Source organism: Pseudoliparis swirei, chromosome 5 (assembly GCF_029220125.1).
Source record: "Pseudoliparis swirei isolate HS2019 ecotype Mariana Trench chromosome 5, NWPU_hadal_v1, whole genome shotgun sequence".
In the NCBI taxonomy this organism is placed as follows: Eukaryota; Metazoa; Chordata; class Actinopteri; order Perciformes; family Liparidae; genus Pseudoliparis; species Pseudoliparis swirei.
The window spans coordinates 5505406-5529917 of record NC_079392.1 but is presented as its reverse complement, the minus strand read 5'-3'; the positions used below and the strand labels follow the sequence as shown (position 1 = coordinate 5529917).

General features: G+C 42.1%; 1 protein-coding gene across 1 annotated transcript in view; it reads right to left on the bottom strand.

The window, feature by feature from the left end:
• Positions 1-2488: 2488 nt before the first annotated feature.
• The window catches only part of lrrc7 (leucine rich repeat containing 7), an 89933-nt gene continuing 67909 nt past the window's right edge, over positions 2489-24512 (bottom strand). The window contains exons 22-34 of the mRNA XM_056415027.1: positions 22568-23065; positions 21570-21794; positions 21246-21480; positions 20257-20589; positions 19832-20071; positions 18260-18472; positions 17263-17424; positions 16102-16221; positions 15494-15704; positions 14731-15086; positions 11757-11849; positions 7681-7755; positions 2489-5778 (exon numbers count right to left, since the gene is read on the bottom strand). Of these exons, the coding sequence (XP_056271002.1) occupies positions 5668-5778; positions 7681-7755; positions 11757-11849; positions 14731-15086; positions 15494-15704; positions 16102-16221; positions 17263-17424; positions 18260-18472; positions 19832-20071; positions 20257-20589; positions 21246-21480; positions 21570-21794; positions 22568-23065 (2872 nt within the window). The 3' untranslated portion in view covers positions 2489-5667. The remainder of the gene's footprint in view (positions 5779-7680; positions 7756-11756; positions 11850-14730; positions 15087-15493; positions 15705-16101; positions 16222-17262; positions 17425-18259; positions 18473-19831; positions 20072-20256; positions 20590-21245; positions 21481-21569; positions 21795-22567; positions 23066-24512) is intronic.

The window sequence follows — 24512 nt, the reverse complement described above, 5'->3', positions numbered from 1 at the left end:
AGGCATCTTATGACACAGTCTATCACAATAAATCGACAGTGGTACGCAAATACTTGAGTAAATACCACAATGTAATATCCATTACATGTAAAAGTCCTGCATGCCAGTACAGACGTTGCATCAGCAATGTACATGAAGTAAAAGTGCTGACTCTGCAGAAAAGGAAAAAAAAAAATGCTTTTGTGAGTTTTATAGGTCTATTTTTATTATCATTGGTAAAATGCGGAGGCTAGGTTTCACTGTGTGCTGTGCTGTATACAATGTGTAATAATACAAGTTTAAATCTGAATGGGTAAGGGCATTTTACTGTGGTTACTGTGGAGCCTATTTTTACTACTTTATACATTGGTTACTTATATATAACAAAGCAGCATATTTCATGAGCTGCTATCTATCATGTAAATGTATAATTATAGTGGAGTAAAATTTCCCTCTGTAGTAGAAATATATATAACCATACACTTTCCTTCAATGGCTAATAATAAAGGGGTGAATAAGACTAGCTGAGGAGTCCAGTTGGTATAGAGCAATATGATGATTTTATTACTCACTTTTAATAGTTTTTATTACTTACTTTTAATGTGCTGTACTGTAGCTTTGCATTGTGTGTACTTTGTGTTCTTTTCACCACATATATACTGTTGTAGTGTGTCTTATGTAGTTTGTTATTGTCTGTTATTGTTTTATGTTTGTTATTGAGAACAGTTTTTTATGTGTGACTGTGCTGTATGTTCTTATTTGCTTTTATCTATTGTTGTTATTGTAATTTTAGTTATTTTAATTGTATAGCTTCCAGTTTTGATTTGTGATGTAAAGCGTCTTTGAGTACTTTGAAAAGTGATATGAAAATGTAATGCATTATTATTAGTATTATTAGCTGTATAGCTACAATCTGCATCCAATGGTGCCATTTATGTTTTAACTGTACATGGTGTAACAGTTTAGCTCCACACCTTCCTTTTTGTATTAGTAGTTTTCATCCTGCCTCACTAACTATCATGTCATTCCAGATCCTGCTTCCCATCTCGTCAGTCCAACTCCCCTCACCTGCCTCTGGTCACTCCCTCGTTAGTCCCTCATTACCTTCACCTGGTCTTCATGCCCATCTCACCTGTTGCCCATTCCCTAATTAGTCCCTGTCTACTTATGTTCCCTCACTTGTCCTCTGCCAGATTGTCTTGTGTTTTCGTGCCAAGTTCTCCAGCGTTATTAGAGTATATTCCTGACCTGCCTGTTCTGACCCTGCCTGTTCTGACCTCTGATTCTTGGCCCCGCCCCTTTTTGGACTTGTTTGCTTCTTGGGCTGATCTCCTGGTTTTGACCCAGCCTGTTTTCAACCAAAGACATTCATCTTTGTTACTCCTGTCTGAGTCGTGCTTTTGGGTCCACTCTCATAGCACTGTGACACCATATGGTCTTTTTGAAATAAAGATAATAATAAAAGTAAAAAAATAATAAAAAGTTTAAGTGAATGCAGGAAAAACCTCCAGTTTAATTTCCAGAAGTATCGTTCAGTTATTAAAAATATAATTTTTTAGACATTACATTTATCACAACAGACCAAAATGTCGCTCTGAGCAGCTGAAAAATACAAAAGCTGACAAGTGGTTTCGACCTTAATGAGAAAACTGTTTGTGAGGCTGTCCCTCTGTAAGCCTCAGATGAGAGTCAAGAAATAGATGAGATGGACGGCTGGAGAGGGATGAAGGAGAAGAGTCCGGCTGTCAGACAAAGGATCCTCTCCCGACTCTAAACCACAGAGAAGGAAACGGGAATCTCCTCCAGACCTGCAGAGGCGATTGTCATCCGTCTCTCTCCTCTTTCCTTTCTTAACCTCATCCCCTCTTTACAATACCTCCCTTCTGTATCTATTCATACCTACTTGCTCCACTTTCATCTAATCCCTTTCTCTTTAATAATGTGTTTTCCTCTCCTCTCGGTCCCTTCCTTTACTCCTTACTCCTACTTCGGCCTCGATTCCTTTTTTCTTCCTACTTTCCTCTCATTATTTTCCTTATTTGGGCCTCCTGTCTTGGTAGTTTTCTCTTTATTTGCCCGTTTCCAGATCCCAATAAATTCCTCAATTTCCTACAAAATGGCGAAATCAAATAATGTTGTCTAATAGTAAAAGTCCTGATGATAGTATCAACAACATATTGTTTGAGGCTCTGAATCCACTCTATTCATACCCACTATCTCTTTCTCTTTAATAATGTGTTCTTCTCTCTTTTACTATACTCTTACTTCGGCCTCGATTCCTTTCGGCCATTTTTCTTCCGACGTTACTCTCATTATTTTCCTTATTTTCCCTTTTCCCCGTCCAAATAAACTTATTTTTTCTTTCAATTTTCCCCACCTCCTCCTCTTCTTTTGTCCCATTGGCTAATTCCACCTTTCTCTCCATCCACAGAAGTAAAGATGCACACAGGAAGAGAAAAAGAAAAATATCCCTAAAAGACAGAGCTCAGTGCACCAGGAAGAACCCAGATAACCAATAGTGACATTTTTTATTATTTGTACAATAGAGACTTTAGTACATTATTCAAAACACTTCTTATATACTGAAAAAATGGTACGTCCCAAAGCCCAAAATGGCTCAAGTATAATTGCTGCACAGCATTTTTTCGATTTTATACATATATTATTTTTTTGTAAAAACTGTATCTTAAATAGTATTTACAGATAGCGTCTGCAAAATGCATTCTAAACACGTGATATATATATATTATATATATATATATATACTTCTGCAAATTACATATTTCTCCGCAATAATACTCAACAACTTAAAACTGGAAGGATTTCAACTTGCATGTGCAAATAAATAAATAAATAAATAGTTCTGTTAAATCATCACTAAAGTCCGTCCGACTCGTATAACTCGACAGCGCGTTCTCTCTTCGGAGGTCAAAGTACTTTTTTTGTTTGTCACACAACAGAAGAAGCAGCATTCAAGTTGGGTAGGTGTGCTGCAGAAAGTATGAGTACATTCACAATCAATATGAGTCATATTTAAATTGGATTTTCATTCACAGCTATGTACAGTGACACCGTCTTCAGCATTTGTTCGGCTCTTATGTAGTTTAAACACATAGGAAATGACTGTTTTTATAGCCATATACATATATATATAATATATATTTGTATAACACAAATTCACAATTACAGTAGAAATACATTTGTATACAGTTTTTGGATAGTACATGTGTAGGTCTCCAAGTCATACTGTGCGTACTTCCATCCGTAACTTTTGTTATATATATATAAGTGTCATTATTATAAAATATCACAATTTTTTTGAGCAAAGCTAAGGTATATCAATATATTTAGAAAGAATTACCTGAAACATGTAGTAAAAAATAGTTATATTATCAAACTTTTTTTCCCTCTGTCCTCATAACAATATCTTTGATATTTCAAACTCTAAATAGTGGGTTTTTGGGGGTGGGTAACGGTGGTTAAGATGAAGTCTCTCAACCACACATTCTCTGTACCATTTTGTGTCTCTTATTTTGGAAATATGTAAATTCTAACGCTTAATTAAGAGGGTTGACACAAAATGGGCACAGGGCGACACCCGTCATGTCGAGTAAAAGCACAACAAAAAAGGGCAGTTGTTTTGCTCTGGATGAAACATCCGATGTTGATAACAGAACAAAACAAAACTCACTGTCGTGAAACGTCTTCGGGACACGCGTCGCGTTTTACACGGAGACGGAAAAATGAACCTCTTCGCTCTCTTTCTGACTCAGTTTCCGAACCGTTCCCACGGAGGTCGGATTATAGAAGACTGCATTTACACGGCCCCGTAAAACTCATAAAATATCTTTCCACATCTACATTATTTTTCTCTCCGTATTCACAAATCTTAAAATCTTGAGCATTTCACCAACCGACAGTTGGCGAATCAACACGTCCAGGTACGTGTCGTGTTGGAGAGGATCTCCTCGGGTTTAAAAAAAAAAAAGTTACACTGGAATTTCAAGCGCAGCCCCCTAAAAAAAGCCTTTGTGGCACAGATCAGATCTTTTTTTCCCTGATTGTCAAAAAAAATAAAGCATGGGGGGGACCGTCTGTTTCATTGCAGATTTGACCCTGAAGACAGTTTTATGATTATTGGTTAAGGACATTTCCCCCATTTTCATGACGCTTTCTGCAGGGAGGTCAGAGGTCAGGACATGTGCGGATCAGATCTGGGCCACAACGCGGTAAAAGCTCTGATGCTTTGTGCCTGTGGGGGGGGGGGGCAGAGGGTTTCCATATGGCACCAACTACAGAACATCAGTCTCGCTATAAGTAATACATCATGATTCAACTCGAGAAGCCGACGGGAAAACGTCTGGCCGAGAGCGACCGACGATATGAAAAGCATGCTGCGACTTCATCATCATACAACTCAAAACAGCTGGAAAAGGGGGATGATGTAACATCGCCGTGACAACACTAGAAAACAGAACTTCAGAATATGTCACAGATATCATGAGTAATGTTACAAGTGTGTGTGTGTGTGTGTGTTATTATAGCAGTTGAATTGTAAAATCAGGCTAGAATATACACAGGGCTTCATTATGAATAGTGGACAGAACGCACCGTTGCATACGTGTGTGTGGGGCCACATATGTCTACAGTGTGTGTGTGTGTGTGTGTGTTTGCCTGTTAGCTCATGTGCATGGCAGTGTGTGTAAACATTAGCATGATTGGCTCAATAGATGGCACTGTAGGACAATTTAGGCTCTGCTGAAAATCTCAATGGGCGGAGCCTCAGTAGTATTGCTTTAGCTCTTCTCAGTACACCTGTGCAAGCAACGGTTCAAAAAATAAATTAAAAGAAACACACACAAATATAACAAGAAGCGGTAATGAACTATCAACAGTGTTTTCTTTACGGGAAAAACAAAAAAAGAAGAAGAAGGAATATGTGGTTTTCTTTAGAAAATTGTCCATTTTGGAGAAATGATCCCTGTATATTTATAAGAGAGAGAAATTATCAACAATATTTATATTAAATGATAAGCGTTGAGCGCTGTCTGTCCAGGCCCCCGTGGAGAGAGTGCAGCTCCGTCATATGTACACAAGGCAGAAAGTCTTACGTTTAAAATAAATAAATAAAAAGTCTGTACACTGGAGGCAAAAGAAAATACTCGCGGAACAGAAAACAGCAGGAAAGAATAGAGAATGGAGAGAAAGAGAAGAACGGAAGATTACAAGTCAAAAGAAGAGCAACAGAGAGGAGAACAATGCAAACGAAGAACACAGAAAATGGACCGAACAAATTAATAAATATCGAACATTAAAAGCAGTGGAAATAAAATAAAACCAGGATTCAGACTGATCAGATGCCGAATGAACAACTGCAGCAGCCCTGTAGGAACTCAGAGAGTCCTCTTGGTGTCCGTCCAGAGGTCGATCAGGTCCCTGACCGCCGGGAGACCGGAGGGCCCGCATGTTTCCCTCCGGTACGTTTGGCACTATATTTGCCTTTTGGTCCAGCAATCGGCAAATAAATGTCTGCGTGTTCCCCTAAAAAGGTTTTTTTTTTTAAAAAGGCGGCGGCTCATTTTCTCCGTTCCACGAGTGGGCATGAAGGATGGCGACGAGCAGAGTCGAGAAGCGTTGTTGTTGTTGTGTTTTTGTTTGTTTGTTTGTTATAAAAACTATATATTTTTTTTAGCAAGTGCTGCTGTCTCTCAGAACCAACAAGTCCACCATCGGCTGGAAACTCTTCAGCAGAGAGACGGCGGTCTCGTGCTCCATGTGTAAAAAACTATGTCCGTTAGCCTGCAAGGCAAACACGCAGCACAGTCAACAGCAAGTGTGTGTGTGTGTTAGTGTGTGTGTGTGTGTGTGTATACAGAGGTATGTGTGCTGCAGTATTATCAATACATATGTCTATGTGTATGTGTGTGTGTGTGTGTGTGTGTGGATGGATGGAGGGCCACTGCCATCATTATCTCAGTAACACATCACTGTTGGGGAAAAGAGAGAGAGGAGGAGGAGGAGGAGGAGCTACACAGTCATGCTGTAGAGAGAGAAGGGGTAAAGACAAAAAAGGGCTTTTTAGATGAATTCATCCAGCTAAAGTGAACATCTGTGGAGAGAAGATGAAGGGGGGAGGGGGGGGGGGGGTAATACATGAAAGGATGAGAGGGGGGGGCAATCTGTCATGGGGGGGGGGGAGCTGACATCTCATTTTGACTTCACGGTACAATCCTTCACACTTCCCTTTGGATTTAACTCTCATACACTGTACTTTAAAATAATAGCAGTAAATATGAATAAAGTCGACAATTGTGAATATTTTTTCCGTGTCGTGCTTATTGATCTTTTTATTTTAACTGATCTCCATCGGAAGTGAAAATGTATTCAGTCGCTTTTTTCTTGCAAAGTATCCCCGATGCAATTTTAGCATTGACAATTAATATTTGAATATTTGTTTTCGTGCACTCATGTTTAACATATTTCAGAGGGAACAATCTACTCATCTCAAAAATAACTATAATTCTTCCTGTGCATGTCAACGATTGGTTGTTTAACTTTAGTCATTTTGTTCCCGTCATGCTTGTAATATAAACTTTGATGTTCTTTATAATGTTTTTATGACCTTAATGTCCGGCACAGAAACTTTTTGCTTTCACAATAAACTATGAGGCATGAATCCCAACTTTATGCAATATATCAAAGCTAAAAGTTCGTTTAACCTCTCCTCTTTCCTTTCCTGACCTCATCCCCTCTTTACCTCCCTTCTGTATCCACTCTATTCACACCTACTTTCTCCACTTTCATTTGATCCCTTTCTCTTTAATAATGTTTTCCTCTCTTCTCGGCCCTTCCTTTACTCTTTATTCCTTACTTCAGCCTTGATGCCTTTCATTATTTTCCTTATTTGGGCCCACTGCCTTGGTAGTTTTCTCTTTATTTGCACTTTTCCCCATCCCAATAAAACTTCTTTTTCCAGACTCGATTTCCTACAAAATGGCGAAATGAAATAATGTTGTCTCAGAGTAAAGGTCCTAATGATGAATCCACTCTATTCATACATACTATCCCTTTCTCTTTAATAATGTGTTCTTCTCTCCTTTACTCTCCTTCCCTTATTTGGGCCTCCTGTCTTAGTAGTTTTCTCCTTATTTGCCCTTTTCCCCCATCTCTATCCCAATAATCTTATTTTTTCTTTCAGCCTCGATTTCCTACAAAATGGCCGAACATAATAATTTTGTCTCAGAGTAAAAGTGTCGTAATAATAGTATCAACAACATATTGTTTTTAGGCTACTCGAATCCTCCTGTGATCTTCGTGGGCCATTGGGGTTACTTTCGGCTAACGATGGAGGAGAAAGAGGGTTCTAGGGGTGGGGGGTGTCATGCCTGATTCCAGGATCAACAGGTACACACAGAGGCAGAATACACAGGTGGGAAAAAAATGCTGAAGTCTGACACAATGTAGATCATGAGATGACACCAGTGTGTGTGTGTGTGTGTGTGTGTGTGTGTGTGTGGGGAGGGGGGGTAGTTTTGTGACCACTGTGTCTGTAGGCGCCTCCAGCTGTAAGCGAACACAGCTTCTTACTGAATGCTCTGCCTCTGTGTTTCATATAAAGCAAGAGGGGGGGGGGCTGAGGGAGGGAGAGCAGGGGGCAGTATGTGCCCCCCCCCCCCCGGATGACGAGTGAGAGGACGTTACCTGCAGTATCTTGTCTCCGGGCTGCAGGGCGGCGGCGGCGGGCCCGTCATGCTGTACCCTAGTGACAAAGATACCCTATAAGTCAAAATGATACACGGTTAGGACGACACAGGGACACGATGGTTTAGAATCTTTGCCTTTCTCACTCATTTCAATACCCCTCCCCCACCCCCCACACCACAAAATTATTTTTTTTGAAATGACATCACTGCCAAAAAATATGCATTCCCTTTGTTCTAAATTTAATCATGCAATTTCTGATGAAATAGAGTTGAAGTTTGAAGTACTCGGGTTTACTTACTTTTGGCATCTATCTTAGAATTTTACAGACGCTGAGTGAAACCCAAAAAAGAGATAGATTACACGCGTCAAAATGGGTTGTCATCTATTTATACAGATATAAGGACGTTGCATAGATGTGAGGTTAGAAATAGATACATATACTGTGTAAAGCAGTGGTTCTCAAATGGTGTGTGTGTGTGTGTACTACCCCTGGGGGTACGCGAAGGCACTCCAAGGGGTACATGAGATTTGTAAAAAAAAAACTATTTATAATTAGCATCCATTCAAAAAATCATTTAAAAATAGAATATAAGTGTATACATTCATAATTGTATATATTCTATATTAAATCGCACACTGATGGCACAGCGCTGTGTATTTAACCAAAAATTGCAAGTTAGGGGGTACTTGGCTGAAAAAATATTTCATCACTGAAAAATGGTTGAGAACCATTGGTATAAAGAATAGGGCAAGAATAATATATGTAGGATGTGTCGGGGGAAGATGTAGGAAGACATTTGAATCCCCCGTGTTTCCCTTCGATAACCCAAGGCAGAGATTTTAAAAACACCAACATCTTTCCACTGAAAGATGCTTTCTGAACACAGAGTGTGGGACAGATGTGTCGACTCGACGCGGTTCAACGGGCCGAGCTCGTGTTGAACGGTGACAAATAAAGTGAACAGTACGATGCAGTAGTGTTCACGCCACAGACACACACACACAGATATATTGCACGTTAAAGAGGTGTGTGTGTGTTAGAAGCATTAGTTGAGGTACCAGTTATGGCATTTATACAGTGAGCCTCATATTCACAATCAAAGCATTTAGATGCTGCTGCTTTGACATGGTTTAATGTTGTATGCAATACTATACATACTTTAAATATGGATTATTATCCGGTTCAAATCAGTTAATTTGACTACTTTACTACTCCGGTACTGATAAAGTGGAATATGGAGCTCACTGTACTCAGATGTGTGTTAGCAGCTGAACATTGCGTAATGTTAGTCACAACAATGAAACAGTTAAACACACTTTAATATACGTTGCACACAGAGCTGCACTTGAGAAATGTTTCTACAGTTCAGGACAATATTGGGGATGATTTTTTTTTTTTTTTTTTTGCAGCTCGGTGATCACATATATACCGTTTTCTGTAAAAGATGACGATTAATACTTCAACAGCAGCTCGGTGTGCAAAAAGACGGCACATTTGGCCACATCGGGAACAGAAAATTGGATTTTTTTTAAACGGCAATGGCCGAGATCTGACAAAGAATCCATGTTCTGCTCCTCATAACAATGTCTTCTGATCTTAATCCGAGCCCGAGAAGGTAACGCATCAAAGCCCAGGATGCCCGCGTCCTAATTGGCCGAGGAGGAACCGACCCGGTGGCACCGAGAGCCTCAGCCGGTCTTTTAAGTGGAGGGAAATCTTTTGTTTTTAATTTTCATCATGTTTTCCAAATCATTTTAGATTAATCTTGATATGATGATTTTTTATTTGTTATTAACAGTAAAAAAACATATATTTTCTCATATTTACAAAGTATACTAAATTAAACGACTCTCTCAAGTTTATGAATCAACTATTGTTGACAGGAGAAACTTCTCTTGTAGAATTTGAATATAAATAACAGGATTTATAATTCAAACTGACAATTTTGAAGCCAATGTGAAGATGATACTGTTCCAATTCTACTACTTAGTGTTTTCTTCTCACCCAAATAAATTGCTGGGTGCAAACAACAAGCGAACCACAAGGGGCGCCACAGTCCGGTCGTACGTGGCTGTATAATAGTGGGATTAAAAACCACAGATGTATAATTCATCAGCCATGCTCTTTTAATTCCCAGTGCTTTCATCTATTTACACTCTGGCTCATTTAGCCTTGTGTTGTCTTTTAATTTAATGTTAGCCCAGTAATGTCTACTGTTTAACTGGAATAATCACACATATAGATGCAGACAAACCAAAACAGTTCTCAGAAGTAGGTCAGAAAAAGATGATAAAAACCCAAATCGAAGGATTCTGCATTTTTTATCTAAAGGTGAACAAAATCGAAAGGAAAACTGCTTCTGCGAGAAGCCTCACTAGCGTGGATGGAGGGAACAAGAGGGCCGGAGTCAGAATACGATGGAAAAATCGAGAAAAAATTTGATTATTAGAATAGTTGTTGAGGGCGTTAGATGTTCCGATGTTTGAGGGAGGTCCACAACAAGTATAAAGCAGAACTAAAGGTTCAATGATAACTGTTTCCACGGAGCAAAGCAGCGGCGATAAGCTCCGCCCCCTCTCCGACGCGAATGAACCACAAATCGTCGTGTGCGTAAACTCACGCGAGTAAAGCGCTGTCAGCTCTGCTTTCGATTAAATGGTTGGAAATGTATGTTTTTTTATTGTAATCGGATTCATCGAAAAAATAATCCAAACAGATTAACCCATTAAATAATCGTTAGTCGCAGCCCTAATTTGAACCACACATACGTCCCATGACTCGGTGAAACATCTGCATCACTGCAGATACCTGCATGACCAGCAGGTGGCCGACATTCACCGTCACTTTCTGATGGTAAAGGTCAATATTTTCTGTATAATGTGAAAAATTGCAATGTATTTTTCTCAATATCCATTAATCCCGTATTCAAATGGATGGATACAACATGTCTATATATCGACTGACATTGTACCTGGCTCCTGAATACATATACTTCATGTATAATATAATTACTTTGACAAAAATATGTTGAGAGCATTAATTATAAACCGAGTGCAGCTGGTGAAGCTTTATGGATACAAGTCGACACGGGGAGCGATTAAATAAATGCACGTGTCAGCAACCGAGTCACTTCTTGTCTACGCAAAACTTAAAGTTAAATGATGAAGTGACAGTTTCTATAGCGTCGCTTCACGCGCCAGACTGGAGTTAATTCACCGCCACATGGGCCGCACGGAGGCCGACGGTTTTAAAGCGGTCTTATCGTCGGCTTTTTATTTCTAGAGCAGCTGTCGCGTCACTTACTCGACATCCGAAGAGCAGTCGGTTAAAAACTGCCGCGCTTTGCATCCTGAGATCAAAGTATTAACATCTTAAATCACCCACAACGTCCCGGAAGTTAAGCAGCCTTCCAGAATCGGACAGTTTTTTTTTAACATTTCTTAATTTATAAATGATATGTTGTCTAAATATTCTTTGTTTTGCACTTCATTACTTTATCACTTTAATACTATTACACATACATAACATACTTTCGATTTTCTGTATGTTCCACGAATGGAAAATGGACAATAAAGTTGAATTTGACTTTAAAATGATAAGAGTTTGGCAACAAAGTGTGCAAAAATATATTTCTAAATACTTAAATATTCAAGTTTTTTGCCATAACTTCATTTTTCAAAGGCGATGAGCACGCTGTAAAAAAATAAAGCAAACAAACTAGTAATATGTGCATGTGAAGTGTGTATTAGGTATCACACAAACTACTTGTACTGTCATACCTGATGATATAGTAAACTCAGGTATCATTTTACTGACGTGTTACATCCTGTTTGGTGAGACTAATAATAATTGATAATATTTAGAGCTTTCGTTGTCAAATATTTGATCGAATTCCCAAGCTTAGCTTCAACTGATGTTTTCCAAAGGTCTGTAGTTTAAGGTCACAGACTCAAAGTTTAACCAAGTCGGACAGACCAAACGCTGCGGGTAAACGAGCAGCAGTTTCCATGGCAACTCTGAGGTAAAGCCCGGGGAGGCTGTGATTGGCTGGCAGGCCGGGGTCGGGTCGTACCATGTCGGAGGGTTTGAAGGGGTTCCCCTGGCCGCTGATGCCACCAGAGATACTGAAACCAAGACCAGGGTTCTTCTCTATTCTCACACACAACTACAAAGTGATAGGAGGGGAAGAAAAAGAGAGAGACAGAAAAGAAGGAAAGACAAGCGACAGTGAAATACAAAGATCATACCAGTTTTCTACACAGGCATAGAGTGTGTGTCGACAAGGTGTTCAACGATGGAAGGATGCTTTCATGCGATGTGTGACTTCAGCAGCTATATTGGAGGTCCTCACTTCCCACAATTAAGCCACAAATATCCATGTCAGAGTTTTTTCTATTTGACGGAGATCAGCTGATCTGACGGAGTGAATGACTTTATGTTCCTCACTAAACCGGTACAGTGATCTCCCATCTGTGAAATATCTGATTTAGAACTACGCCTCCATGTCTCCTTCTAGACCGGATTTTTCTCACAAACTGTTGCAGTCTAATTGGTTAAAATGACCGTCCCAGTGTCCTCGTGATGCTCATGTTTTGCTTCTTTCAGTTGACAGCTTGTTGGCCTCTTGTTGGCCCTTTGCAATCCACGTGGTAACCATTACCACCCGAGCTGGCTGGTCAGTGAACTTTAACCACCATTAACCGTCTCTGCCAACTTGGCAAAGAGATTTCCATTGAGGATTATATATATATATTAGGGCTGTCAATCGATTAAAAAAAAGTAACTAATTAATCGCACATTTTGAAATTCATTAATCGCGATTATCGCGATTAATCACAATTAACAGTTAAATGGTTAAAAGTTCATTCTTTTTAAAGACCAAACTTCACCTTTTAAAGGCGTTTTCATATGACACATACCCACGTGTTCTACATCAAACATTCCAGAACAATCTCAGCTCTGAAATGAGGCTCATTGTCCTCGCGTCGTGTTCTCTGGTTCTCTGACTGACAGGCTGCTATAGAGCCTCCCCTGTGAGGTGGGAGGTCCTTTGTGATTTACTGAGTGTTCATTGGTTGTTTTTTCCCCAAAATGTTGACAGACAAACGGATTGACAAATCACGTTGAAGGTTTCGTGTGACGAGTTCTTTCCGCGCCGCGTTCCCCGACACGTCGCCCCTCCGTTCCTCTGTGTATCAGAGGGGGAGACGGGAGGAAGGAGCGCAGGAGCAGTGTTGCCAGGTCCGCGGTTTTCCCGCGGAATTGGGCTACTTTTGAAGTGTTGCCGCGGGTTGAATTTTTTGTCCGCTGGTTCGGGTAGACCTATTTTGCATGCAAATTACATGAATATCTTTAAATAAAAATCCATATTTTAAATGAAATAATTTATTTCTACCCAAATCCTACCAAACTGACTCCAGATCAGCACGTACACACATGGACATGGGACACGCCCACATACACACACGCACCTAAAGCTCTCGCCGCTCTCAGTCTCCCGCGACCCGCTCGATCCCAACTCTGGTCTGGTAGTTAGTGTAGCTAGCTACACTGGAGAAACATGCCACCCGGTAAGTGGGCTAAATACGGGAAGAAATATACGAAAGAATGGGAAAGTGAAAACGGAATTAAAGAATGGATAGAACGGGGATGATACCAAAGCTTTTTGTCGGTACTGCAAAACCGAGATTCGTGCGCACCACAGTGATTTCCAAAACCACAGCAAAACGGGGAAACACATTCGAAATGCTGCTCCGTTCTCCAGTTGTCGAGTGCGTACATTGTTTGAACTATAAGTATCTGATAAAAATATAGTGAAGCAACATGATAAGGTGTTTCAGTTGAATAAGGTATTGCATTAACTACAGTAAATGCATATGAAGTAAAACAGTACATTCATGTTGTCCAGGCAGGGAGGAAGAGAGAAAAGGGAAGAGAAAGCCTCAAGACAAAGCATCAGGTTAGTTTGTCCGTCAGTGAATTGGTCTACCTTCACAGAGCTATATTTTATTTATGATAATATACTGTATCTAATTACACAAGGCCATTTTAGGACCTAGGTGAAATAACTGTTTCGGGAAAACTGCTTTTAATGCTGGCATACTAACCATTTGGTGTTACTTTGTAGATATTACAATACATTTGGCAATGATAGCAATGCTGTTGGACTTTAAAAGCAGTGTATATGGTTTGGCACAGGCATATTTTGAGTTCTGATATTGGGCTTGTTTTTTGGGCTTGTTTTATTGGCCATTGGGCTGGTTTGGGCTGGTTTTGATTGGCCATTGGGCTGGTTTTGTCACACAGACCTGGCAACCCTGCGCAGGAGGAAACCCGACTGATTCCTCCACGAGTTAAACTGATTTCTGCTCCTTATTTTCGCGGAGAAATAATTGTTTTAAAAACGGAAACAGTGTTAAACCGTACTGCCGCGGTTTGACACTCGGTTTGAGTGTAAAAACTTCAACGAACACCGGAAGTAAACAAAGTTGCGTTAATTGCGGTAAAATATTTTAGTGCGTTAACGCGGCCAAATTAATCGCATAGATTAACGCGTTAACGCTGACAGCCCTAATATATATATATATTTTTTTCTAAATACTTTTTTAAATCAATATTTGCAGGAGCCTATACTGTAAATACACCCACACAATTGATATCTGTTGTCCTTGTTATTTTGTATTGAGCATCATTTGAGCACATCAGCCCATTTTTAAACGGACCTCCAAGATAGTGTGGGACGTGGTGACTTAGGACAGACAGACAGACGGACAGACAGACAGGTGGACAGACAGACAGACAGACGGACAGACAGGTGGACTGTCAGACAGACAGACAGACAGACAGGTGGACAGACAGACAGACGGACAGACAGACAGGTGGACAGACAGACAGGTGGACAGACAGACAGGTGGACTGTCAGACAGACAGACAGACAGATGAACAGACAGACAGGTGGATAGACAGAGAGGTGGACAGACAGACAGGTGGACAGACAGACAGATGGACAGACCGTGAGACAGACAGACAGACAGACAGACAGATACCTGTTCCTGGAAACCATCCGTGCTCTTCTGGCCTTTCGTCTGCAACAGGCAGCGAGCGCTCTGAGGCCGTGGGTTGGTGTGAGTCATGACAACCTGGTTACTATGGACCATGCCCTGGTTGCTATGAACCATGCCCTGGTTGCTATGTACCATGCCCTGGTTGCTATGAACCATGCCCTGGTTGCTATGGACCATGCCCTGGTTGCTATGGACCATGCCCTGGTTGCTGTGATACTGAGGGTTGGTGGCAGGCTGATGGGACGTGTGGGAGGAGTGGGGGTTGTACTGGGTCTGGTTCCCAGACGGGGACATAGCCATGGGCAGGCCGGGGTAACCCTGTCCGGGGGAGGGGTGGCCTGCATGGGGAAACAACAAATTGGTAACGCGTCGAAAGAATAATCTCTATCGAAAAATAAAATTAATTTAATCCAGCTTGTGTTGCTGCAGTAGCTTGAGCTGAATTTAAGACAAACGATCACCAGGGTAAGCTAAGTGGCTAACGAATGCTAATAGCAATGGCCGAGGCTGTTGGTGTTCTGTGACCCTTCATTAAATCACACTTTAATTGACAGTTTCTAAACCATTACGCAACATCTGTTTCCAATTTTCTACTGTGACTGGATGTGCCGGTGTAATTAGATGACTGCTTCCAACCCCAATAATCACATTTTCCACATTCTAACTCAAAGTGCTGGTACCATACTCCTTGTTCAACCCTAAAATACATCTTCTCAGGCTATAAATTCGATGTTTTAGCATTTACCTTGAGACATGTTGCCTTGGTACTGCCCAGGACCCCCAGATGGAACCACCGACAAGGGCATGCCCGGTTGGTATTGGCCCCCTTTGTTCATCATCCCGTCGTAGCCCTGCTGCACGACGACACGGTGAGGCGTAGTGGAGGAGGAGGAGGAAGAGGACGTGACGACCATGGTGTTGTGCGACTGGTGGGAGGCGTTGTGTGAGTGAGCGCTCTGTCGACAGCGGAGGGGGAAAGTTAGAGACTTGGAAAATTCGTCACTTTTTTAAATGTATTTTTTTACCAGTGAAAGTTTAAAAAAAAAAAATTGTTCCTGATCCGATGTGAGGTCAAAGATCAGGGACGTCGTACATGTACAGATTGTAAACCCTTTGAGGCAAATTTGTAATTTCTGATTTTGGGGTGTACAAAATACACTGAATTTAATTAAAATTAAGCACACATAAACACTTACATCCACACAGTGTGGTTATTGGAGAGATGCTTATGTGTTTTAACGAAAAAAAGACATTATCGAAGTTTCCTTCTTCCTTCCGAGCCACGAGAACCCTGCCGTCTGTCGGCTGGATAAAACACGGAACACGAAGACAGAATGAGTGATTAGTTCTTACCTTTTTCATGAGGGTGTCAGGTGGGACGTCCCTCCTGCCAAGTGAGTATGGAGCCCACTGGTTGCTCCCTGTCAGCCCCTCCTGATCATTATCCAGCATGGCAGCCTGCTGAGAGGGGGTCTGAGAGAGAGACACAGGGACCATTACTGGAAATGACCGTTTAACTGAAGTCATTAACTCATTCATCAACCCTCGCCCGCTTGGATTTGTAGAGTCTCTATGGATGTTCGTGATCAATCGAGTATGGGCACTGGGCGCCCGCCTACTTTAAATCAGTAAGAGCAACCCTGCCATAATAATGATGTTTGAGAAAACCAGTTCTCAGGGGCTTCAAAGGTGTTCCCAGTTCGAAACGGTGAGTATTTTTTCGGTGTCAGTTGGCGTCGTAGAAATGGTGAAATGCAGTGTTGACATGCAAAAGCTCAACAGCTCCACGGGTCAGACAACAAAGTACATCGGCAGAATACAGTTGAATATTTTAGGGATCGCAGACAAATGTCGGTCGGGCGGCTTCGATCCTCGTCGTTTTGAGAACCTTGAGATACGGAAAGTGTCTTGGAGTTGAGTCCAAACTCAGGAAATGGGATTCTTGGGATTCGAACGCTGACATACCCGGTTCATCAACACTCAAAAATAGCGGTAGTAGTCAAGCAGGGTTCTTACACATTCTGACCAATGGATTTCCATGACTTTTCCAGGACTTTAAACCAAATTTCCATGACCAAACTGAAATCTCGGTATAAACATGCAACATTTAGAAAATGTTGTGTATTGAGAGCGTACGCCGGCTTATATTTTGTGTGTCTTTCTTTAAAAAACATATTAATTATTTCAAACTCGGCGTAAATGAACATGTGATTATAACACATTTCCATGACTTTTCCAAAACTTTTATGATTTAATTTTTTTCCATGACTTTTCCAGGCCTGGAAATGACAATTTAAAAATTCCATGACTTTTCCAGGTTTTCCATGACCGTACGAACCCCGTCAAGGTAACTCTCATAATCTCGATCAAATGCCACACATTTAAAAGTGCATGGTTGCTGTCGTGGGGTGAAGAGGCAGTAGCAGCTCGTGAATTAGAGACAATGGTAGAGTGCAGTGATAACAGCAGTACCAGGGGTTTACCGGCACCGCGGGGCATACTCACAGCTTTAGCAGATGGAGGAGGAGGCAGTGGCAGCCAGCGGCCAGCAGGGGGCTCATGCTCATTTGTGTTATTGTAAAGATTAAAGTTCAAAGTGCCGCTGTGCCCCTGGCCGTGACCCCCGCCCTGACAGAGCATGCCCAGCGTGAGCGTGTTGTGCTTTAGGACACCACTCTGATTGGAGGAGACAACATCACATGACATGGGTGAATGCAAGTGAAGGGGGGGGGAGGGGGGGGGAGCCCACACAGCGGGCTGCAGCGTGGTGATCACACACAAATAAACAACAAACAATAACAATGGTAAACGACATCAACAACAACAACAACAACAGGGCAGAGTTGCTGAAAGCACAGAGAAACGTGAGCTAGTGATTGGTCAATACAGACAGAGAACATTGTGTCATACAGGCAGCAACTGGCGGACCAATTCATTGGAGCATTAGTGTGCACGTTTTCCTGTAAACCAACGATTAGCCCAATCCCTCATTGGAAACTGATCGTGCTAATGTTTTCCAATGCTTAATTTAAGCACCGTCACACAGCTATGTCCAGATGTCAATGCTAACTTTTATTGACAGCACTAGATCGATCGCACTATCGTGTTTATCCAGTAAATACGAAGCCGGAGCCTAGAAGACCGTTAATATTCTAGCACCTGTGAAGTTCCTTAAAAACTTAAGAGGTCTAATCAATTTTCTCAAACAATCTTACGAATCAAATGACTAGATTTCGTACAGGGTCCCAGGGTTCATGACACAAAGCAGACGTTGTGTTTGCGTATTTCCGGAACGTGTGATTTCTTCAGCACATATCCCGTCGGTGAGCGGACAGGAGGTCGGGCCGACAGAGCGACAGTGTGAATGGGACACGCATGCAGCCGGACACATATCTGGTCAACCTTACAACACAGACTCACACAGATACAGACAGGGAGGGCTTCTGAATGTGTGTGTGTGTGTGTTTCTGTGCATCTCCCTCTTCACTGTTTCTGCTTCGCCTTGACGTACCCTGTCCAATCGTTTGGCCTCTATGTGCCTAAGTAGCTGTTGCCTCCAATCGGGAGGCATCCTGGAGGTGATGTCGTCGGGCTTCTGTTGTACGCCAGGTCTTACTTTGATGGTGTCGTCAGATGGTTTCTCGGGGCGGGTGGCCAGCGTGTAGTCTGGGGGCATTTTCTCCAGCAGGGCGGCCATAGTGGGACGAGCTGACACTGGGCGCGCCTAATTACAAAAGATTACAATTCTATAAAAGCGATAAGAAAAAGTCTTAACTTATCACAATACAATTATTTCATTTAAAGCTTACCTAATCAATATTTTGATTTTAGCAGTCTAAAAAAAAAAGACTGTGTATGTGGCAGGGATCGCTCAGAGGGACCGACCCACTGAGACCCTTCGACTCTACGGAGCGTTTTATCCTTCAGTCGATTTCTTAAGCTTGAATGCACGCAACTGTAATGTTTCGAGTCACCGGCGCCCGTCGGACACGTGGCAGTACATGCGAAAGTTATCCAGATAACTCGGCGTGGATCAACGTGGTGGACCGACCGATGGAGCGATGGACCGATGGACCGATGGAACCCGTCAATGAAGTCAAGCTGCTGGCGCGGCGAACAGAAAGTGAAGTTACGCCCAGTGGAGTGACCCGCTCGCTCGTGGTTGTCGGGAGGGTTACATGGAAACGTGAGAATATCCAGGCGGATGAAAGAAAGAAAGAAACTAACGCAAACACTGTTTACATAACAGGTGATGCAATATTCCAACCGTCAGCCATGAATGAAAGAACATGCTGAGAGGATTGTTTATGATTTAGGGGAATGACGTGGATCCAAGGAGACACCTGCGCTCTACCCGCTAACGACCCGGACCCGGGTGATTAAGTAATATACATATATATTGCAATGCCAATTCCTCATATCTCTATGAAAAAGACTCTTTGGAAGACTATGCTGATTGTCAGTACTTTAAGACCCTCGAGTGTCAAATGTGTTTTACCTCAATCCTGTGATCCAGGAACACAATATGGCTTTTTTCTCGCCTTTGTTAGCATCTCGTTGACCTTTGCTACGGTATTACTGTACATCTGCTAATGAGCAGATTAATTAATACCGACAAATATTCTTATTTGCAGCCAGGCTTGGATTTCCACCATTTCAAGAGCAAGGTCACTTGGATTTTGGTGTGGTTCTTTTTCGTATGTGTTTGAAATAAAGCTAAAATAATCCATCGGTGTTTAAAAATGCAACTATTTGGAAGTCATTTATTGTCCATATTTTCTATTTTGTTTATCCGTCGCCTACAGACAAACGTCATTCCGTTAAAAGACCACATATGAGCGATAGCCTACTTTTCCAGAGGTTCATACCAGGCTCAAACTTGAACCCACCGCTGTGGTCATTCCTGGTTTTTCCTCGATGTTTCCGAGTAACAATTCAGAATCTCAACAAAAGACCCTGGCGTCTAAACATCGCATCAACAGGAAAGAGGCAGATGAGAGAACAGCTAAATCAGCTGGGGGTAGTGTGGGCGGGGCGACACGGCAACAAGGCCACAGTGGCCAGACAGTGTCAGACGGTCTACCTGAGATGCTCCATATGTCTCCGTACTGTAGCTTCTGGCAGACAGGGGGCGGCGCTGAGTCAGGCTCTTGGTCGGATAGCCAATCATTGGCTTCTTCTGTTCCTGGTAGGTGGGATAGTCGTCGTCGTAGCGACCGTTTCTCTTGTTGTGCATCATCTGACTGTCGGCCATGTTGGTGAGAGCAGAGTGCTCCATGGGGGTGGAGTAGGCCAGAGCCCGACCATAATGAGGGGGGTCCGCCTAAAGAGACGAAAGTACACGACTATCAGAGACCTCTACATTCAAACAAAAAGATATTTGGAGACAACGTGGTAGATAGATATTATATCATACAGCTTAATGAATGAATGTTTGCATGCTATTATTCATTTGAAGAAGCATTATGTTTCAAACAGCAGACAACTTACCTGCTGTCTGTACTGAGCTTCCTGCAGCTCCTCCTGCTGGGCTTCATGGACTCTGCGGAACATAGCGAGCTCTGTGGAGCTCACCAATGAATCTGCTCTCCTCAAAAACCCTGGCCTTGAGCGCTGCGCAGGGATTGGCTGCTGATGCTGGCTGGGCGGACCGTCCTGGTTGATTGGCGTTTGGGGGAAAGAAAACATCTCCAGCGGTGGATATGCACGATACCGAGGGCTCACCAACTCCTTGGGTAAGGTCTTCCCTGGTTGATTGATGTACTCCAAGGCTTTCGATGAGTGGTTGACATAATCGGGTGTGTTGGGGAAGGGGGGAGGGACCCGACGATCCATGGTCACCTGATTGGTTCGAACGGTGACCAGTAAGTCATTTGAAGTGTATTTCTCTAAAAGTTAGTTCTCTCAAACATAATCTACAGAGTGACTTAACACCACCGATAAATCTGATTATCTTTTCACATGACTGCAGTACACTTTAACATGAACATGAAAGCTTTTCAAAAAAGTAAATATAAAATAACGAACACCAAAAGAGCAGACAGACACCATTAGCGAACATAGTGGACACATATAGTGGCTAAAGAGACAGATAATTCCCTTACTGGTGGAGAACAAACCCGGAGCTAATACAGGGAATATTAAACTTTTCAAAATCAAGAAAGATTCTCTACTCCGGATTCCTGGGCCTTTATTTCATGGATCTGCTGTTAGCTATCTGCTAAGCTAACTTATAGAAGCAAGAGCAGAATAGTGATGATCCGTCGAAATTGTATTTGGGCGACCGCGGGTCAGTGGTTAGCGAGTACATCTTTCAATCAGGGAATTGGCGGTTCAATCCCCGCCCTAGTCGATGTGTCCTTGAGCAAGACACTTAACCATGAATTGCTCCCCGTAGCTGTTTCTACGGTGTATGAATGTAAAGTCTCTCTGAGAACCTTAAAAAAAAATCCAACTTGTTTCTACAGCCCTCAAGTGAAAAGAGACGAGATCCTCACCTGTGGGTTGTAGTTGTGATCAAAGTGGTAGGCCTTATGCGGGATGGCAGGTTTTTGGTTCTGTCCCGACTGGTTCTGGTTGCTCCCTCCGTGACCCGGGAAGATCAGCTCGTCGTCTAACATGGGGGCCGACTGTGACCGTGACATGTTGGTCTGCTCCATGGAGCAGGGAAGGTCTTGACGGTCCAAACTAGTCTGTTGCTCGATGGATGTACTGTAGCTGTCCACGGGTATACTGGTGATGGAACAAGACAAGACTTGAACCCATTGACGTGACGATGTGTTGATGCTTCTATTGTTAAGAAGGAAAGCAACAACACCGACCTGTAGACCTTGTAGGAGCCAATGTCGATCTCATCGATACTCTGCGACTTCTTGAACTTGGATCTCGTCTCCCTCATCATGGGGGAAAGGCGGTCCGAGCTTTTACTCATCACCACGGTCACCTTGTTTCCCCCGCTCACACTCAGCTGATCCTTCCGGTTCTGCTCCGCCTGATTCTCGTGGTACGACCAGCTGCCGGGCAAAGGCCCTGCGCCTTGTTCCAGCCTTGGAGCAAAAGACAGAGAAGAAAAAAAAGAGACTTGGACAAGGGCAGAGTTACAGCAGTAGAAAAGAAAAGATGAAGACACGTGAAACTGTGTCAATATGTTTGGAACAAGGCTAGAGTTCATAGTAATGAGGTCAGAAATGAAGAGGGGGGTCCAGGAGCTTTATAACAACAGGGAATTTTGCACAAATAATATGCTTGCGTATTTACAGTCGACATCAGTTGGTTTATAGTACAGCAGTCACTCCCTCACTCCCCTCACAGTGGGACGTTTGTCAGAAGGGGTGCAGCTTTATTATCTTAACCGTAAAACCAAAACAACAAGTATATAGAAGTATATAAAACTAAGGTAATAAGGACATACACATTTGTTGTGCTTTTCAAAGTTGTTGCTAAAACAGCTGCAAGAACGGCTGCTAACAGACCTACGCCCCTTACATGTCCGAGATTTGCACCAATGCGCCAATTTTGGGTATTTTTGCTTGACAACAAGCATAAATGTTTGATATATTATCTGTTGATGAACGTTTTCATTAATTAACTGATTAGTTCTCAAACCTGGAAGAGTGTTTTACATTATTACAGAGTGTTGGGTCGACTACTATGTATGTATATGAGTATAATGTATAGGACAATTAAAATATTGCACATTCAAGGTAAAAATGCGGCTGTGACGGTTGGCTGAAACAAAAAAACTCTAAACTCTGGGATCATAAAGCCTCTCATATGAACACATACACATTGGGGGTCTGTTGCAGCTCCTTTTACTTACCTCGGGTCCTTGCGGTCAGGGTTGGGGCTAGAAGTGGGCGTCAGGTCCAGTTTGGAGGGAAAAGCGGTTCGGTCCTCCAGCGGGCTGGGGGTTCTGGTCCAGTTCTGCCAGGGATTCTGGGAAGGATGTCCGGATTGTGGGTCAATGTCCGGAGTGGAGCGTTGGTTGTCGTGGAAGGGGAGCGTCTGAGTGTCGAGCTCCAGAGGTACTCCTACAATTCGCTCCTGCCTCATGAGGGGGTGGCGCCCATGTGTTGATTGGCTGCGGGGTTTGGAGCTTAGCGGCGGGTTTCCCTGACTCCCAGTCGAGGTCGGGGGATCCAGAGGAGACTCCTCGGGATCAAAACCGGTGTTGTCATAGTGAGGAGCCTCAGACCAATCGAAAGGCTCGCTCAGTGGGCGTCGATCCCCGCGCTGCTGCAGGGTTCCTGACGGAGGGGTTTCTCTCTGAGACAGCAGGGGCTTGGAGTCGATGGGTTTGGGGAAAGACTGAGCCAGTCTGCAAAGATACAACATATTAAAACAGTAATTACGCCGGTGAAAATTATAAAATGAACGGAATTATACTGAAGTTCCACAATTATGTGCGGTATATTTAATCAGAGCCAATGGGCACTGGAACAACATTACTTTATCTCGCTCTCTCTGGAAGATCAATTTGGCCAACAGCCATGTTTATGGTAATTAATGTTTCCGAGACGCAGCCTTGAGCAGAAAACATGAATGACTTCAACCTCCCCAACTCCCACTCGCAGTTACACTTTGCACAAGTACCCAGAGAAAGAGACAATAATACAGATTGTGATCTCCACATCAACCCCCAAAGCGTGTACAATGACAACTTAAATGTCAAAAAATACCAAAGCGAGCTTTCGCCCTTTGGGGCCTCCTTAGAACGTGGAGAGGTATAGGAAGAGTTAAGAGAAGGACATGATTGTTCACATTATTGTACACGTACTATTCCAATAGAAAAGGTTACTGTTTGAAGTTATAGCCCAGAAGTTAAATTGAGAAAAAAGTGTCTGGAAACAGATTTTCTGTTCCATTACTTTTAAACATTTTGGATTTTGATTCTAAAGGTTCTCTGCAAAATATCACGACCCATAAAAGTAAAGACATTTATATTCTTGTCATTATCTACCCGAGATATTCCTCGTCGCCAGTATTTTGGTACATTTTGTAAAAAAATAAAATAAAAATAGTAATAGTAAAGAGACAAAATAAACACCAAATTATGGTTTACATGTTGTACTACCGTGTCATTTGCAAGTGCCTGCATCATTTCAAGTGTTGATTGTAAAAATAAATGTTATTTTTGGAATATATATATTTTTTGCTTTAAACTTTATATTCATCCAATCAACACAAAACATAATCCAAACTGACATTCATGCATGTACCTAAATATCAAAGACAAATATTGGTGCATGAGTATTATGAAGTGTGAATTTAAACCATGCCATTGGGCAAATTTAAAATAAATATGCTTTAAATTTAAAACACTGATGTATAATGCATAAACATTTCAATAGCCACCGAATGATCGAAAAATAAGCACACTCTGGCCCAAGGTGGCTCAAATAAATCAAAATGCCACCCCCACCCCCCTTCCTTTTGAATTATGCCAAACATGGACCATTCATCAATTGATGCATTAAAGCTCAATATCAGCCCACAGTAAAATCATATGTTGATGTTAGAACGTGTATAATCCTTCATCACAATGCCGCTCAGTTGTTTGTGGCACCAACAATCGTGAGTTCAACTTTTGAGTTTTACATATATTAATATGCTGAGTTTTATGATATTATTTATAAAAAGGAATACATTCAGAACAGGATTAGAATAAATAAATAAATTCTCGAGATAGCACTGAAGCCTGAACTGGACAGCTCTGAAGCAGATGAGAAGATAAATGAGAGAGGCCTGAACAGAAGTCTACATCC